We start from the raw sequence: 19,145 nt of genomic DNA, 5'->3' as shown, positions 1-19,145 counted from the left end.
CTGCTAAATTTTATAACAGAAACTAAGAAAAATTCATTATTTTTACAGAATTTTCTGTCTTTTTTCTTTTTTAATTTCTTTTTTTATAGCACTAAAAATAAAAAACCCAGCGGTGATTAAATACCACCAAAAGAAAGCTCTATTTGTGTGAAAAAAGGACAAAAATTTCATATGGGTACAGTGTTGCATGACTGAGTAATTGTCATTCAAAATGTGAGAGCACCGAAAGCTGAAAATTGGTCTGGTTATTAAAAGTGACCAGTGGTCAAATGGTTAATTAATACACAAAAGTATATGTTCACTTACATAGTGGTTAAAATGAGTTCAGCGCTATAGATCCTCCATTAGTGGCATCTCCCAGCGTGGTGCTAGGTCAATGTTGTATCCGTCCATAGGCAAACAAAACAGAGTCCCATCCAGCAGGAAGTTATAATGCAGACCAATGGAGCTGAGAGTGAGACTTGGCTCTCAGTCAGCTGTGAGTAGCAGAGGCCCAGCGCAGTGAGGTCACTAATGATGCGACAATGTTTCGGCGCATGAGCACCACAGGAGCGCGCCTTCCTCAAGCATAGAGAACCAAGGCTACTACAGGCCTTATATGTGCTGATGTTGGGCGCCATCTGGTGGAGGCAGTGTATAACACGATCACATGCAAACACACTAGATGGACGCCTAATGGGGCTAAAAATGTAACATGAGATAGTGGTCTGAAACAAAAAGAATAAACTAAACAATAAATGGAATCAATTCACCAGCAACCACCCCGCCAGACCCCGGTAGCCATTGCAATCCCAAACATATATAAAAATCTATAAAAATAAATCATATTTATTTAACCACTTTCAGACCGGACCATTTTGCTGGCTTAAGACCAGACCACTTTTTGCGATTCGGCACTGCGTTGCTTTAACTGACAATTGCGCGGTCATGCGACGTGGCTCCCAAACAAAATTGATGTCCTTTTTTCCCCACAAATAGAGCTTTCTTTTGGTGGTATTTGATCACCTCTGCGGTTTTTATTTTTTGCGCTATAAACAAAAATAGAGTGACAATTTTGAAAAAAACGCATCATTTTGAACTTTTTGTTATAATAAAGATCCCCCAAAAATATATAAAAAAAATGTTTTTCCCTCAGTTTAGGCCGATACGTATTCTTCTACATATTTTTGGTTCAAAAAAAATCGCAATAAGCGATTATTGATTGTTTTGCGCAAAAGTTTACAAAATAGGGGACAGTTTTATGGCATTTTCATAATTTTTTTTTTACTAGTAATGGCGGCGATCAGCGATTTTTATTGTGACTGCGACAATATGGCGGACACATTGGACATTTTTGACACATTTTTGGGACCATTGTCATTTATACAGCAATCAGTGCTATACAAATGCATTGATTCCTGTGTAAATGACACTGGCAGTGAAGGGGTTAACCAGGGGGTGGCAGTGTAAGGGTTAAGTGTTCCTAGGGGCGTGTTACTAACTGTGGGGGGCTGGGCTTTGTTTTAGTGAACACTGATCTCTGCTCCAATCACATGGAGCAGAGATCAGCATCACTTGTTGCTAGGCAGAACGGGGAGATGCTGTTTACAATGGCATCTCCCGGAGAGATGACGTGTGTGTGTGTGTACATATCAAAAAAAAAAATACGTTGTCGCATCATTAGTGACCTCACTGCGCTGGGCCTCTGCTACTCACAGCTGACTGAGAGCCAAACCTCACTCTCAGCTCCATTGGTCTGCATGGATTCATGAAAGACAGAAGTTGTCAGACAAACCTGATTTCTTTTTTGAGTCCACCAGCTGGAAGGCTTGGGCCAAATTTCTTTCGACGGTTTAGCAATTGGGGTAGGGAAATTTGCCTGTTAAAAACGGATGATCGCGTACCGCTAGTAGATTGGCCGGAAGTACTTGGGACACCTATTTCTATACCTTCATTCCTCTAAGTGCAGGTTTCTGAGAGGACTGGAGGTATAGTGGGGTTGGAGATCACAGCTGATGAAGAGCAAGGAGAGGTCCACCTTGTTCTTTCATGTGGGTTTTTTAAGTGCTGTTGCCAACGGACTGCATGGGAGGTCGTCATATGTCTGGTCAAGCATGTGGTGCCCAAGCGGATGCTGTTTTGGCCACGCTTGATACGCCTTCAGGCATATGTTGCAAACAGCAATGGTGTGATTTCCTGCACACGTGCCAAAGGCCCACACCAAAGAACCTTTCAAAATATGCGGGGAGTCAGCAGCGCCCTGCACCTGCTTAGCTCTGTGGTGTGATGCAATAGGGTGGCTGCCCTTAAGGGCATCCTGCCTCGTTGATGTGCCTCCTCCTCTCTCCTATGAGGCACCCAAGTAGAGTCAGTGACCTCATCATCCCCTCCCTCCTTGTCACTGGAGCAAACTTGGCAGTATGCTGCATCTGGGGGAACATGACTGCCAGTTTCTTGTCCTTCTTGGGAACCCCTCTCTCTAGGCTCACGTTATTCCCTTCCTCAACCTAGATACCACCATCAGAGCCTTCAAATTTCTGCGCATCCTCCTGCAGCACGTACCTGACACTGTGGTCGAATAGTTCGGGAAGGATTGGCTGTTGACATGGAGCCGATGGAATAGGCTGCTTTGGCAGGCAAACTACTCTAAGCCTGGGTGACAGAGGATGATGACGGCTTTGTTATCCATTTCACCAACTCTTCTGCATGTGTGGCTCAATAACACGGCCAGCTGCAGAAAAAAGAAAAATCGTGCCCCGTGGCAACGTGCTGAGGATGCACCGTGTCCACGACCAGCACTGTTGACTGTAGACACAGAGCCTGCTTGCCCTCTTTTAGTGGCCTGTGAGAGTCTGCTTCTCCTTGGTGGCCTTCCAGACATACTGTAAATTTTGGTTAGCAAAACCACACTACACTGTATTGTGTACTGTGTGCAACTCCAGAAAAGTAGTAGCAACTGCCCTAGGGGTGCACGGTACTGTGTACACCACCATAGGTGTAATAGCAACTATGGGTGCACTGTATTGTGGACTGTGCACACCACCAGAAAAGTAGTAGGAACTGCACTATGGGTGCATGCTACTGTGTACACCACCAGATGTGTAATAGCAACTATGGGTGCACTGTATTGTGTACACCGCCTGAAGTATATTATAAAAAGAAAAGTGCACCAGGAATTGCCTGCAGTCAGATATAGGCTACACTGGATGTAGTGTGTATATGTGTGTATATATATATATATATATATATATATATTTCCTGGACCTCCCCATGTCAGCCTACTATGGGTCAGCTCCACCCCCTCTGACCCCTCCAGGACCACCTTTTTCTTAGCCCATAAAGGGTGGTTGTCTGCCCACGCCAGTCTTCTTTTTTCGTCCTCGCTCCGGACGCCTTTTAACGTTTATTTATTTATTTATTTTTTTCTCCATCCACCATCCATCCTGCTCGGGTTCAGTCTCTCCCGGATCAGAAGACCCCCCCCCCATATAGGCTGTAAATCTCCTGAGGAGGTGGGTTCCTGTGGTGCTGGGATTGTATGGTACAGTATAAATGTCTGTGTATTACTGGCAAAGGTCACTGGCAGTATAAATGACTGTATATACCTTTGTTAGGCAGGTGCTGACACTCTCTCCTTCCATGTTTTTGTGTGTTCGAGCAGTGGTTTGGCTCACTGGGACTTGTAGTTCACCACCTCCACATGTATTCCTTTCAGGAAGCTCAGAGTTGAGCAGGTGAGGTCAGAGGTAGCTTCCTCTTGGATTGCCTAGCAAACACCAGAATGCTCTCTGCTGATTTGCAGCAGGCTCTGTCCTCTAGGTTAATCTCAGCCTCCAGCTGATCAATCTGCTACTCTTCTCTGGTAAACCTGATTTCCAGGACTCTGATTACTTCTGTGTTACTTGTCTGTCAGGGTGTTTTTATTATCCTGTGCCTTTATATCTGGGGAGTTTTGCCTGCCTGCCTGCTTAGCTGCCTTAGCACTGAAGATTTGGATGGAGAAGTTTTATTTTATATATATATATATATATATATATATATATATATATATATTATATTATTTTTATTTTAAAATAGAGCACGTCCTCTGTTTTACAGAGAGAAGGTCCCAGTGTGAGCTAAACACCCGCAAAGAGGTTCCTAATCAGCATTCCAGCCTTAAAGGAATAAAAAAGGGACTAGACATGACAAATCGCAGAGTCGCATGCAGCTGGATAGACGCCTGGTGTCACAGCATTCCAGCTCTCCCTCACCTCACTTTAGTCGCTCGGACCTGAGCCAAGAGAGGTCAAGACATCAGAAAGCCTCTAGAAAGAGCAAATCCGGGTGTAGACAGAGAAGAAGATCCTCTTCTTCGGATAGGTCTTTATCGCCAGCCCAGGCAGAAGAAGGATCCTGTTGCGCTTGCTCAGTTGAGGTCATCAGAGGAAAGCGGGTGTGCATCTTGTGTCTAGGAGGCGACTCAGGAAAATGCTGTGAATGCACGCTAGGTTAAATCCTACATTGGGCGGTTTAGTGGAGACATTATTACAGGCTCGTAAGAGGTCCACGAATGTAACCTATCACCAGATCTGGAATACTACAGAAAGGGGTTGGGACCTTGGATCTCCTTCAGTATTTAACATTTTGGAGTTTCTGCAGAGTGGTCTCAAAGGGTTAGCTTATAATTCCCTGAAGGGTCAAATCCCTGCTTTGTCGGCTATGTCATGTACAAGATATGCAAGATATTTTTTTTTTTTTTAGAACCTAACCCTGACTTGTACTTCTCAACGAAATTGTCCCTTGCTTGTTTGGAGAGTCTTTATGGTAGTGTTTGGTTAGTGGTGCCTCTTTTTTAGGTGTTGCAGCCTCTGGGGCCTTTCAAAAAGGTGTGTCTATGTAATGACAGATTATGTGACACTTAGATTGCACACAGGTGGACATCATTTATGTGACTTCTGAAGGTAATTGGTTGCACCAGAGCTTTTTATGGGCTTAATAACAAAAGGGATGAATACATACACACATGCCAATTATCAGTTTATTTCTGAAAAAGTTTTCTGTATATATTTTTCTAATTTTACTTCCCCAACTTAGACTATTGTGTTCTGATTAGGGTTGAGTGAACCGAACTCAAACAATTGACTGTATGTTCAGGTTCGGGTCCGGTGTTCGGGAACGTAATGGCGCATTTTAAAAAGCTCTGCAGCGGCCAATCAACATTCGTTTAACTGGTGTGCCCTTAGAAGCCATCACAGCCATGCCTACTAATGGCATGGCTGTGATTGGGCAGTGCAGCATGTGACCCAGCCTCTATTTAAGCTAGAGGCACACAGCACAGCACATCACTCTGCTTTAGTCAGTGTAGGGAAAGGTTCCTGGCTGCTGCTGCTGTGAGGGAGAGAATAACATGATAGGAGTGTGTTAGTTGTGTTTTACACTGCACTGAGAGAAAAGATAGACAGTGTAGGGCAAGGTTCCTGTTGCTGCTTTGAGGGAGAGAGAAAAGATCCTGGCTTCGATCATATCGGCGAGTTGGTAGAAGCACCGGAGGGCAGCGGGAGGGGGGGGATGTCCCCTCTCGCCTACCGTAAGAATGATCAAGCAGTGGAACAGCTGCTATGATCATTCATATGGTGTAGGGAATCGCCGGCTGAAAAAGCTGATATCTGAATGGTGCCTGTAGCTGCACCCATCATTCAGATATGCTTGCATAAATTCAAGGATGTCATATGACGGCCGGCGGGAAGTAGTTAAAATGCATTTATTTTTTTTAACAAATAGATGTCCATTTATACAATATTTCTAACATATAGCATGTACATACCAAAAATGACACCCCAAAATAGATTCTCCTACTCCTCTTGAGTACGGCGATACCACATGTGTGAGACTTCCACAGCCTGGCCACATACAGAGGCCGAGTACAGCCGAGCATGGCTGCCACGATCTCTCCCCTCTCACACTGTACCGATCGGTATAGAGAGGGGAGGGAGGAACCGGCGTCATGACATGACACCGCTTTGTTTACAAGTGACCGCTCCATCATTTGACGGAACAATCACATTGTAAACAGCCGCGATGAGTGATCCATGATCACGGATGTTCTCGGGTGGGCGCCCAAGGGGGCGCGCGAGAGCAAGATTCTGGGAGGAAGTGGAAGTGTTTAAATCCTGACGCATTTGGACAGAGGTACGGGGGTGCCAGTGACACCCGGAATGGTTCGGAGCCATTCTGAGCCGTTCAGAAATACTACATAATCCAAGGTTCCACTGTAACTTCGTTTCATAGATTCGTTTCGGAATGTGCTTTAGTTTTTTAATTTTCAACAAATTCTAAATTTTTGGAACAATTCGAATCAGTAGGATGCATTAAGGTGAAAAAAACAGGAGGGTTTACAACCCCTTTAAGGTGCTTGTTTGTATCTCACCACCTCCAGCTACCATTGTCACCATCCCGACATTGTCCTCCATATTGCCGTATAACCACTGAAGCATTTCATCACTTTCTGTGATGAAACGCATTGGTGTGTGGCTATATGGCAATCTGTAGGACAGTGACAACGGTAGCTGGAGGTGGTGAGACACAAACTAGTACCTTACAGTACTATTGGCTGACAGCTGATCACATGGTAAGGGGCCGGGACCGGATCGGTGATCACCCGAGTCTCAGCGATTGGGTGATTGCAGGGCGTGTGCAGGGAGCGTGCACAGGGGAGGACGTCCTATGCGGCCTCCCGGAATTTGAGGTCCACGCTGTAGCCATCATTTGGCTATGGCCCGGACCTCAATTGTTTAAATAAAGTCATTGGACATTTGGTTACTGTACCATTGAAGGCATTTTCTTTTATATGGGATACTTTAATTCATCCACCCCACAGAGAAACTCCATGAGATTTGCTTAAGGAGCTAACCGATTCAATATTATTATGCTTGATACGCCAACCATGAGAATGGAAGGCATATGTTTCTGGTGAGTTCCTGTCTATTGGGAGAGGGATCACGTGCACAGAAGGTGTTTTTCTCTGGAAAGAACACAAAGTGGAATATTGATTTGTATGGTGGACTTTTTCAGCACATCGCACTGGGTGGAATTATTTGGGCTATTTACTTAAAAAAATTCAAAATTTTGGACTTAGGATCTTTTTTTCATGAATTGCATACACACGTGATGTTGATTACATGTTCAGGTGATACTCGAAAAATTAGAATATTGTGCAAAAGTTCATTTATTTCACTAATGCCACTTAAAAGGTGAAACTAATATATGAGATGAACTCATTACATTAAAAGCAAGATAGTTCAAGCCGTGATTTGTCATAATTGTGATGATTATGGCTTACAGCTCATGAAAACCCCAAATCCACAATCTCAGAAAATTAGAATATTACATACAATCAATAAAACAAAGATTGTACATAGAGCAATATCAGACCTCTGAAAAGTATGCATGCCTGTATACTCAGTACTTGGTTTGGGCCCCTTTTGCAGTAATTACTGCCTCTATGCGGCGTGGCATGGAAGCTATCAGCCTGTGGCACTGCTGAGGTGTTATGGAAGACCAGGATGCTTCAATGGCGGCCTTCAGCTCTTCTGCATTATTCGGTCCCATGTCTCTCATCTTTCAGTTGGCAATGCCCCATAGATTCTCTATAGCAGTGATGGCGAACCTTGGCACCCCAGATGTTTTAGAACTACATTTCCCATGATGCTCTACTTCACTGCAGACTGCATGAGCATCATGGGAAATGTAGTTCCAAAACATCTGGGGTGCCAAGGTTCGCCATCACCGCTCTATGGGGTTCAGGTCAGGCAAGTTTGCTGGCCAATCAAGCACAGTAATCCCATGGTCATTGAACCAGGTTTTGGTGCTTTTGACAGTGTGGGCAGGTGTCAAGTCCTGCTGGAAAATGAAGTCAACATCTCCATAGAGCTTGTCTGTGGAAGGAAGCATGAAGTGCTCCAAAATCTCCTGGTAGACGACTGCGTTGACCCTGGACTTAATGAAGCACAGTGGACCAACACCAGCAGATGACATGGCTCCCCAAATCAACACAGACCGTAGAAACTTTACACTGGACTTCAAGCACCTTGCAGTTGTGCCTCTCCATTCTTCCTCCATACTCTGGGTCCTTGGGTTCCAAATGAGATGCAAAATTTGCTCTCATCAGAAAAGAGGACTTTGGACCACTGAGCAGCAGACCAGGTCTGTTTTTCTTTAGCCCAGATAAGACGCTTCTGACATTGTTTGTTGTTCAGGTGTGGCTTGATGAGAGGAACACGACATTTGAAGCCCATGTCCAGGATCTGTCTGTGTGGTGGTGGCTCTTGATGCACCAACTGCAGCCTCAGTCCACTCCTTGTGAAAGTCCCCAACACTTTTGAATGACCTTTTCCTGACAATCCTCTCCAGGCTGCGCTCATCCCTGCAGCTTGTGCACCTTTTTCTTCCACACTTTTCCCTTCCACTTTCTATCCAACTTTCTATTAATGTGCTTTGATACAGAACTTTGGGAACATCCAACTTCTTTTGCAATTACCTTTTGAGGCTTTCCCTCCTTATGGAGGGTGACCAATGATGGTTTTCTGCACAACTGTCAGGTCAGCAGTCTTTCCTATGATTGTGATTCCTACTGAACCCGACTGAGAGACCATTTAAAGGCTCAGGAACCCTTTGCAGGTGTTATGGCTTAATTAGCTGATTAGAGTGGAACACATTGAGCCTACAGTGCGACCCAAAATCCTTTGGTAATCCTCAAGCCGCGTACACACGTGGCGGACTCTCTGGCCAACTTAGTCCATCAGACAATCCGACGGACAGTCCATCATACTTTCGAATGAATGGACTTGCCCACACACGGCACTTTTTGAGCGGACTAATACGGCGGACTAAGTCCGCCATACTATCCGCCCTACTTTTGAAATGAACGGACTCGCCCACACACGCGGAGGAAAGTCCGCTCATTTCGAGCGCGTCTCCAGGTAGGCGGGGCCCGCGAAGGAGACGTTGCTGGCCCCGCCGCCTGGTATGGACTTAAAGGGGAACCCCCAACGCCGAAAAAAATCGGCGTGGGGGTCCCCCCCAAGTCCACAACAGACCCTTGTCCGAGCACGCTACCCGGCCGGCCAGGAAAGGGGGGGGCGAGCGAGCGCACCCCCTCCTGAGCCATACCAGGCCGCGTGCCCTCAACATGGGGGGGTGCCTTGGGGAAGGGGGGGCCGCGCGGCCCCCCCACCCCAAAGCACCTTGTCCCCATGTTGATGAGGACAAGGGCCTCTTCCCGACAACCCTGGCCGTTGGTTATCGGGGTCTGCGGGCGGGGGGCTTATCGGAATCCGGGAGCCCCCTTTAATAAGGGGGCCCCCGGATACCGGCCCCCCACCCTATGTGAATGAGTATGGGGTACAATGTACCCCTACCCATTCACCTGTGAAAAAAAGTACAAAAAAAACACAACACAGGGTTAAAATATTTTATTGCACAGCTCCGGGGGTCTTCTGTCTTCGGGGGTCTTCTCGCCGGACTCCTCCGCTATCTTCTTGTAGCTCTTTTGCTAGCGGAGGAGTCCGGCTTTCTTCCTCGCCGCCGGCCTCTTCTCCCGACTTCGGGGGTCTTGTCCCCCTCTTCGGTTCTTCTGCCGGGCCACCGCGCCTTCTTATAGCTCTTTTACAGGAGGTGGCCCGGTCTTCTGTCGCCGCCGCCTTCCGTTCTTCTTCTTCTTCTTCTCCAGGAGATGTTGCCTCAACGCTCTCTCCGGCCGGAATGCCAGGGCCGCGCTCCGCTGCCACTTATATAGGGACAATGGGGCAGTGTCACATGGCTTTATGTCACATGGGTTGGTCACATGGTGACCCCGCCCCCTTACGATGTCATAGTCCCCATGTGACATCAACCCATGTGACATAAAGCCATGTGACACCGCCCCATTGTCCCTATATAAGTGGCAGCGGAGCGCGTCCCTGGCATTCCGGCCAGAGAGATCGTCCAGGCAACATCTCCTGGAGAAGAAGAAGAAGAAGAAGAAGAACGGAAGGCGGCGGCGACGGCGGCGACAGAAGACCGGGCCACCGCCTGTAAAAGAGCTATAAGAAGGCGCGGTGGCCCGGCAGAAGAACCGAAGAGGGGGACAAGACCCCCGAAGTCAGGAGAAGAGGCCGGCGGCGAGGAAGAAAGCCCCCCACTCGCCCCCCTTTCTTGGCCGGCCGGGTAGCGTGCTCGGACAAGGGTCTGTTGTGGACTTGGGGGGGACCCCCACGCCGATTTTTTTCGGTGTTGGGGTTCCCCTTTAAGTCCATACCAGGCGGCGGGGCCAGCGACGTCTCCGTCGCGGGCCCCGCCTACCTGGATACCCGCTCGAAATGAGCGGACTTTTCTCCGGGCGGGAAAAGTCCGCTCATTTCAAAAGTACGGCGGACTGGCACACACACGGGCGGATTGTCCGCCCAAATGCGAGTCCAGCGGACAGTATTTCCAACATTCCGAAATACTTAGTCCGCCAGACTGCACGCTGAAAAAGTCCGCTGAAGCCCACACACGAGCGGACTGTCCGCTGAAATGTGTTTCGGCGGACTAAGTAGGCCAGACAGTCCGCCCGTGTGTACGCGGCTTCAGATTTCATGATGCCTTGCACACATTCAAGGCACCCAGTGCACCCAGAGGCAGCAAAGAAACCCCAAAACATCATTGAACCTCCACCATATTTCACTGTAGGTACTGTGTTCTTTTCTTTGTAAGCCTCACTCCATTTTTGGTAAACAGTAGAATGATGTGCTTTACCAAAAAGCTCTATCTTGGTCTCATCTGTCCACAAGACGTTTTCTCAGAAGGATTTTGGCTTACTCAAGTACATTTTGGCAAACTGTAGTCTTGCTTTTTTTATGTCTCTGTGTCAGCAGTGGGGTCCTCCTGGGTCTCCTGCTATAGCGTTTCATTTTATTTAAATGTCAACGGATAGTCCGCTCTGACACTGATGCTCCCTGAGCCTGCAGGAGAGCTTGAATTACTTTGGAACTTGTTTGGGGCTGCTTATCCACCATCCGTCTATCCTGCGTTGCAACCTTTCATCAATTTTTCTCTTCCGTCCACGTCCCAGAGAGATTAGCTACAGTGCCATGGGTTGCAAACTTCTTTATAATGTTGCACACTGTGGACAAAGGCAAATCTAGATCTCTGGAGATGGACTTGTAACCTTGAGATTGTTGATATTTTTCCACAATTTTGGTTCTCAAGTCCTCAGACAGTTCTCTTCTCCTCTTTCTGTTGTCCATGCTTGGTGTGGCACACACAGACACACAATGCAAAGACTAAAGCCCCATACTATCAGATGTTCTGCTGATTTTCGTCTTCAGATTTACCAAAACCATGTAGTGCAATGGCCTGCCTGATTGCATACACATTGAAACTCCTAAGGTTTGACCTCATATTATATGGTTTTGGTAAATCTGAAGGAAAAAAATCAGCAGAATAATCGGATAGTGTGTATGGGGCATTAATGAACTTCTCTCCTTTTTTTTTTATCTGCTTTCAGGTGTGATTTTTATATTGCCCGTATCTGTTACTTGCCTCAGGTGAGTTTAAAGGAGCATCACATGCTTGAAACAATCTTATTTATCCACAATTTTGAAAGGGTGCCAAGAATTTTGACCAGCCCATTTTGGAGATTTTGTGTGACATTATGTCCAATTTGCTTTTATTCTCTCTTATTTTGTTTTGTTCCAATACACACAAAGGGAATAAACATGTGTATAGCAAAATATGTGTTACTGTAATACTTTTCTGCGAGAAATACGTTTTTCGGGAAAAATTTCTGGGGTGCCAACAATTTCGGCCACGACTGTGTGTATATATGTGTATATATATATATATATTTATCGTGAGTATAGTTGTGCTTTTAAGCCCTGTAGGTGGGGCAAAAGATGTCAGAGAAGCATAGCCAGGAGTAATTCAGGCTGAAGACGTATCTTTACCTCTCTATATACAGTGGAACCTTGGATTGTGAGTAACGCGGTTAACAAGCATTTCGCAATACGAGTGTTTTTTTTTTTTAATCCTGACTCAGTTTGCGAGTTTTGTTTCGCAAAACGAGCAGGATTCAAGCCTCTGCGGTGTGCAGTACCGCATTTGGCCAGAGGACACTCAGAGCTGTTCGGAAATACTCCATTTCTGAGTGTATCTGAGCCATCTCCGAGTATTTCCGAGTCTCTTCGGTGCCCCCCCACCTATGGCCACATGCGGTATTATTGACTTCTATGGGGAAACTCGCTTTGATATGCAAGTGCTTTGGATTACAATCATTCTCCTGGAACATGCATATAATCCAAGGTTCCACTGTAGTTATATTATTCAGCCCTTTCAGCTTTAAAGTTTTATGGATAACCGATCTAAAAAAAATCAATAAATCTGTATAAATAGTCCCTATGCGTAAAGCAGCGTGGAAATTTATTCCAGTTCAGTCGTTTTGTTTTAATGGGCGGGGGGGGGGGAGAATGTCTATCTGTTATTTTAATGGAATGTCTTTCTGTCTTGCAGAGCTTTTTACATCTCCTGAAATGTAATCCTCCATACTGGATTGGATTGAGCAGGACACACAATAACTCAGGCTGGGTCTGGACCGATGGAACATTCCATTCAGAAACAACGTAAGTCACACATCTAAAATGTAAAGGTCATCACCGATATTTCAGATTTGGCTCTGCGTTAGTCTGTTGACTCGCCCCTCCCTTTTATTTCATGAAAGTTTCTATGCAGTAATTTGTAGTGTGTGCCAAGTCTTTTTGGCCTCACCAGTGAGCAATGAAACCAGTGCAAAGTTATTATAATTAGACCTACTGATCCCAGTCTGGCACTGGTAGGGAACTCCTCTCCTCTGCTAAGGAGAGAGAGAGGCTCTACATGCCTATTAAGCACAGAGATACTTTTAGGGTCCTTTCACACAGGGGCAACACAACTTTCAACATGACTTTTGGAGGCAACTTGGACACGACCTGAACACGACTTGGGGCGACTTACAACACGACTTTAAGTCGCCCCAGGCCAGGCGACTTTTGCTGCTGCCAATCAGAGAATGAGCTCTCAAAGGAAAACTCCACGCCAAATTTTTTTTCATAAATTTGGCGTGGAGTTCCCTCTTGAGAGCTGATAATTCTGTGAGAGTCGCCTCCGTATAGACTGAGATCCGACTTGGAGGCGTCCTCCATTGAAATCAATGGGTACCGGTCGCCTACAAGTCGGATTGAAGTAGTACAGGAACCTTTTCTGAAGTCGGAGCGACTTCAGTAGTGTGCATTAAGACGGCTCTCATTCACATACATTGATTTTTAAATGTTGTCCGACCTGAGGTGACTAGGGGCGACCTGAAGTCAGATCTGAGTTGCCCCTGTGTGAACGGACCCGTAGGATTGTTCAGAGATCATACAATCAAGACTGCAGATGAATTATCCAGAATCTGTTGTTATGAACATATATTGGATCTGCATTATCAGAGTTGGATCTACATTTTTTGTTAGAAATCTGAGTCAGCCTTGGTTCACACTGAAGCCTGGTTTTAAATCGTGCGAGTTCAGGTAAACTCGCACGATTTCAAACCCGCATTTCAGTCCGGCTTCCGGAGCGATTTTTAGAGACATCTGCGTGGGTTCATGCACAGATGTCTGTTACAATCGCCCCCCGAAGTCGCCAAAAGTAGTGCAGGAACTTCTTTTGGGAATCGGTGCAGCACAGCAAAGTCAGCATTGCACCGATTCGAGTATGTATGTATGAATGTGGGCTAAATGGACATCTTTCAGCAAGGATAAGGATGAACAGGTAAACGTGTGAAAAGGAGACTACAGCTCCACCATGCTGCTCTATATATGCTATTATCTACAAAATAATTTATATGCTATATTTCATACTCACCTGACAGAAACATTTTTTTATTTGGATTTATTTTTTAACCCTGGCTATAAAAGACATAGAAGAAAAATAATTGGAAAACCACTATATATGTCGCACCCTAGAGTTTAGGCAGGGTTGCTCCTCTTGCCAGGAATAATTATCCTGGTTGAGTAATAGAGATCTATTGATTTCTCTCTAAGTTTGGCCTTGTTGGACTTGACATATGTAGGGCCTAAGCCCATTCATTGACCACCTTACCCAACCTAGCCCCTAAATAACATATGACTCGACAAGGGTGTGGAGTAAATGGCCAGCCGGCTTTTTATTAATACAATATATAAAATTTAATAAATACCTTTTTTAACTTTTTTTACCGTTACTTCAAAACCTTTTTAAATGGGTCATAAACAAAGTGCAACCACCAAACCACTGATCACTGTGAACAACTATCTGAACTTTGAACTCTTTCCTCCAGTCGGAAACCCCGGACTCGGAGGCGATACCCAACGTGTCACAGTGACCTACCCCTTTTTAACCCTTCCAGGTTAACCCCTCATAACCCGGAAGTACAATAACCACCCCCATCCCATGGATGGGTACTACATGTTCCATACATGTACCTCTCCTTCACCTCCTCCAACGACCCAAAAGACTGCCATAGCCTAATAAACCCTTTTCATTCCTGAAAACCACTATTCCCCCAAAAACACCGGGCGGGTGGGTGGGAATCTCTTCCTCCTCTGCTCGAGACTGACGTCATATCCTCCCTCCAGGCACGTTAATTTTTGCCTGCGTGCCACCCAGCCCCTGACCACTCCCCCTTTCTTAAAGTTCTGACATCCCTTACTCTTAAAGCGGTACTGTGCTATTCCCAGCACTGTCATGCCGTCCCTCCACCTATGTCCTTGTGTCTTCTGCTCCGTAACTCTCTTTTCTCTTCTATCACTAGGTGGCCAGGTACTTGGTGGTACTAGATATGAGAAGGGCAACACAAGGTCATTTTATGGGTATATGGGGTATCTCAACCAATGGGCAGGGCTTTTCTTGCATCCCTTGGCCTCCTGGGAGAGCCTATTTATTTGGGTGAGGTCAGGTGATCTGTGTTCTGTGCCACCTGGACAGCTGTCTGGGTGGACGTGTGTTGTATTGCTCGGGGCTGCTAGGCCGGAGATGGGGCCTATCCTTGGCACATCTGGCTGCTAGGCTGTCTGAGGGCATGTCCAGAAGCAAGAGAGAGCAGCGCAGGGTGGGGATTGCGGCTTGAAATTCAACCAGAAGTGACGGTTCTGCCAGCTGGAGAACCTGTAGTGGTCAGAGGTAGAGGGGAAGCTGTCGCCACTAAGGGACTTTCTGCCTTATTACCAGGGACCACTGTGAGTAACTGAAGCAAGTACCAGGGCAGTATTCTCACCAACCAAGGACGGTGAAGAATCGGGAAACTGCAGTGGGTATAAAGCCAGGGACCCAGCCAGCAGAGGTGACTATTGCAGAGCAGCCTTGTGTCCCAAGCCAGGGACCGAGCAGACCAGCGTGGGCGATGCTTGAGAGGTATCTGGAGTGCCAAGCTAGGGACCCAGCAGAGAAGCGGGGGTGACGTTTGAGGAAGATACCACCGTGAAGATTGGAGGAGCTCAAGGGATTCAGTGTCAGTGGGCCAGAGGGTCTAGTGAGAGACCGGGAGCTCAGTGGGCTGAACTACAAGGAGAGATCGCAGTGGAATAGAAAGGAACTGTTTAGCTTTGTGTTAGGAACTGTTAAAAACTGTTGCCATAGGAGACAGCATTCCAGCACGTGCAGATGTGGCGTCTTGCTGGATGCCTTACCCTGTATGGCTGTCCTCCTATTGAAGTCTCGTAGTCTGCCAATTAATTTTGCAACTACCTAAGGGTGTGCTGGCCCTAACCCTCTCTCCCCCAAAAAGTTTAAGCCCTTGTACACGCGGTCGGACATTCCGACAACCAAATTTTTTGTCTGACGGATTTTGTCCGAAACTGTTGCTTAAACACAGTGGGACAAAGTTGTCAGAAAATCCAATCGTACTTAACGTGATGACATTATTTTTGTTACGACGAGACTATGTTCAGGCTAGTAGCCAATAGCTTTGGTCTAGGAATTTGATCTGAGCATGCATGGCACTTTGTCCGATCGGAATCCTCTACACAAAGTCCGATCGGAGCATGTTGTCGGAAAATTTTATAGCCCAGCTGGAAAACTTGGTCCGTCGGTTACTCCGACGGAAACATTCTGATGTAGCCCACACACTGTCGGATTATCCGACAACACTTTGGTTTGTGGGTTTCCTCCCACAAACCAAAGACATGCAGGTAGGTTAATTGGCTTCTGTCCAAAATTGGCCCTAGTATATGAATGGGGACCTTGGATTGTGGGCTCCTTGAGGGTAGGGACCAATGTGAGTGTGTAGTGTACAGGGATAGGGACAATTGTAGACACTCAGGTTGAACTGGATGGACTGGTGTCTTTATTCAACCTTACTAACTATGAAACTATGAAACTATGAAACACGGTCCTATCGGACATTGTCCATCGGAATTTCCGACCGTGCGTACAAGGGCTAAGAGAAATAAACATACTTTTGCATTCAAGAAGTGTCTGGCGCCCAATAACTTTAACTTCTCTACACCCACCACATACAGAAGGATGCCAGCTGTCTCTAGCCCTGGAGGTTCTCATTAGATCAAATGAGGCCTGGGAGCTTGATATATACAGGGCCGTCTTTAAGGCAGGGAAAAAGGGGCAGCTGCCCTGGGCCCTGTCATTGTTGTGGGGCCCAAAGCAGCTGCCTCATACTTGCCAACTACCCCAGTTTAAATTCCCTTGTCCCTTGAAGTTTTAGTCCTGTGCTGTGTCCCGATATCTCAGTGTGAAGTGCTGCTACTAATGCTGCCCAGCTATGCCCTATTGTTGTGTACAGATGACTCACCTGTAGACCCTGTGTTTACATGTAAATAACCGTCATTCATATGTAAATAGGGGCAGCATTTTTATGGAAATAACTGAGGTCGACGGCATTGATATGTAAATAAAGCCGGCATTCATATGTATATCATGCCCCTATGTAGTGAGGAGATGATGTGCTGTAACTTCTAGCAACCAATCAGTGAGCAGTATTATTGTACAGTAATCTTTAGCAACCAATCAACAAGCATAAATAACCTCTAATGTGTGCTGTAACCTCTAGCAACCAGTCAGTAAGTGGTAATGATATGCTGTAACCTCTGGCAACCCATCACAATCACTGCCTGATCTGATACAGTAAACTGATTTTAAGTCTAGCTGATATCTATTATATGTCTCAGAGCAGGTGGAGAGCAAAATTGCATTATGGGGGGGGGGGAATTTTTGCCCAGGGTCCAATCAATATTAAAGACGGCCCTGGATATATATATATATATATGTTATGCAATACCAACATTTTCATGCAATGTTATGTTTTGTTCTTTTTTCCAGATTTCAAATTTTGAAAAAGCCAACACACCATCTTGAATCACAGCATGTTTTCCTAAATAGTGACGGTTTTAAAAGTGAAAGTGGAAGATATTTAAAGAAATGGATTTGCAGCAAGAGGCTTTGAGGTCATCTTCCCAAGTGCATATAGAGATGTTTTAAAGTAGAACCATAGGCAAAACTTTTCATTTTGGATAGAGTAAGGAAGGGTTATAATCCCTGTCATGTTTTTTATTTTTTGTTTTTTTACATCTGTGTCCCATAGGGGAGATTTCCCATCACTTCCTGTTACATAGCCAAATGGGAAGTAAGAAGAAATCAAATTAAGGGAATTCCCTTCGACTCTAACCCCCCAGTCCAGAACTAGTGTCCCCATTGGAAGATTTCCCCACTATTACTTTTCTGGAGACATCCCAAAATTTGGTTGAGCACTACTAATCCCCCACCCAAGCCACTGGTTAAAGCGGTAGTAAACCCACACATTTTAAATTTTTTTTTAAACCTGCAAAGCAAAAGGCATAATGAGCTAGTATGCACCGCATACTAGCTCATTATGAAATACTTACCTTAGAACGAGGCCCCGACATCTGGCCCGATCCACGCCGAGGGAGCTGACATGCTCCCTTGGCGTTTCTTCCGGGTATCGCGGCTCCGGCGCTGTGAGTGGCTGGAGCCGCGATATCGTCACTCCCGCGCATGCGCGCAAGAGATTTCATTCCGGCCGCCGGCCACTGCCGGATTTTCAGGCCGAGAATCCCCTTGTGCGCATGCACCGCTGCAGTCAGCGGCGCATACCGAGGGGAATATCTCCTAAACCGTACAGGTTTAGGAGATTTTTTTTTTACCTACAGGTAAGCCTTATTATAGGCTTTCCTGTAGGTAAAAGTTTAAAAATTGGGTATACAACCACTTTAAGATGGGTCCTCTGTTCATGGCCTTGACTTCCTCAAAGATCTCAGCCCTTCTGACACACCCAGCTGAGTATACAAAAGCCCACAATAGGAAATTACTAACAGTACTAAATATCCAGTAGCAGTCCAGTCTGGGTCTCGCCCACTTGCCCTGTGTGGTATAGAAGGGGACATTAGTCCGGTGAAAGTCCCCCCCCAGAGATCCACGTGAAAGAGACCCGGTGACCACATTTCAGCCGTGGGCTGTGAGACCCGTAGGGGATGGAGACAGAAGAAGAGACCCGCAGGACTAGGAGAATCCTTCTGGTTATGGCCTGTAACAGACTTTTGACTTGGGGTTCGCCCTGAAGGCACCAACACTGGCACACGTGGGGGGGACCGGTCAAGGGAGAGGAGCTAGGAGCTCCGGCGGAACACCCGAGAAGAGGAGGATCGGGCTGTCCTATGAAAAACAACTGCAACTTTAGGTGGTTCCACAGATTCGTAATAGATTTTGGTTTCTGTTTTAAAGTAATGCTTGTAAATAAATGTTCTTTCCAACATGGCGTGTGTGTAGTCTGATTTTTACGGGTATAAAATGGAAAGTGGTTGGATGGGGCATAGCAGTCTTTATTGGAAAGGTTGTGGCATCTGGTCTACCCTAGTCATGTTCTTTTCACCTTTTTGTATTGTGAAAGAATAGTCACATATGGTATATTGTAGCTAGTAGTTGGTCACATTCAGGTGTTAGATGTACTAACAAATTGAAGCCCAAGTCTGGCTCACACTTTATAATCAATTACAGCAAACTGTATTTTTTTTTTTCCCTTTAGAGATAAAGGTTTTGCATAAATAAATAAAAGCTGATCAATGTTAAATGGTTTGTCTCAGCACTGTAAACTGACACATCTGGAAGACGGCTTGTTCTTTTGAAAAACAACAGACTTACTGGCTGGA

At 46.0% G+C, this 19,145-nt stretch overlaps 1 protein-coding gene across 1 annotated transcript in view; it reads left to right on the top strand.

The window, feature by feature from the left end:
- Nucleotides 1-18,751, top strand: part of LOC143929841 (C-type lectin domain family 2 member B-like) — an 88,260-nt gene extending 69,509 nt beyond the window's left edge. The window contains exons 5-6 of the mRNA XM_077453816.1: nucleotides 12,487-12,596; nucleotides 17,302-18,751. Coding sequence (XP_077309942.1) covers nucleotides 12,487-12,596; nucleotides 17,302-17,425 — 234 coding nt within the window. The 3' untranslated portion in view covers nucleotides 17,426-18,751. The remainder of the gene's footprint in view (nucleotides 1-12,486; nucleotides 12,597-17,301) is intronic.
- Nucleotides 18,752-19,145: the final 394 nt, after the last annotated feature.

Source organism: Lithobates pipiens, unplaced genomic scaffold (assembly GCF_037356315.1).
Source record: "Lithobates pipiens isolate NorthernLeopardFrog02 unplaced genomic scaffold, aLitPip1_a1.2 Scaffold_25, whole genome shotgun sequence".
Taxonomy (NCBI): domain Eukaryota; kingdom Metazoa; phylum Chordata; class Amphibia; order Anura; family Ranidae; genus Lithobates; species Lithobates pipiens.
Note: the sequence above shows the minus strand (reverse complement) of the source record. Positions and strands in the feature narration are given on the sequence as shown.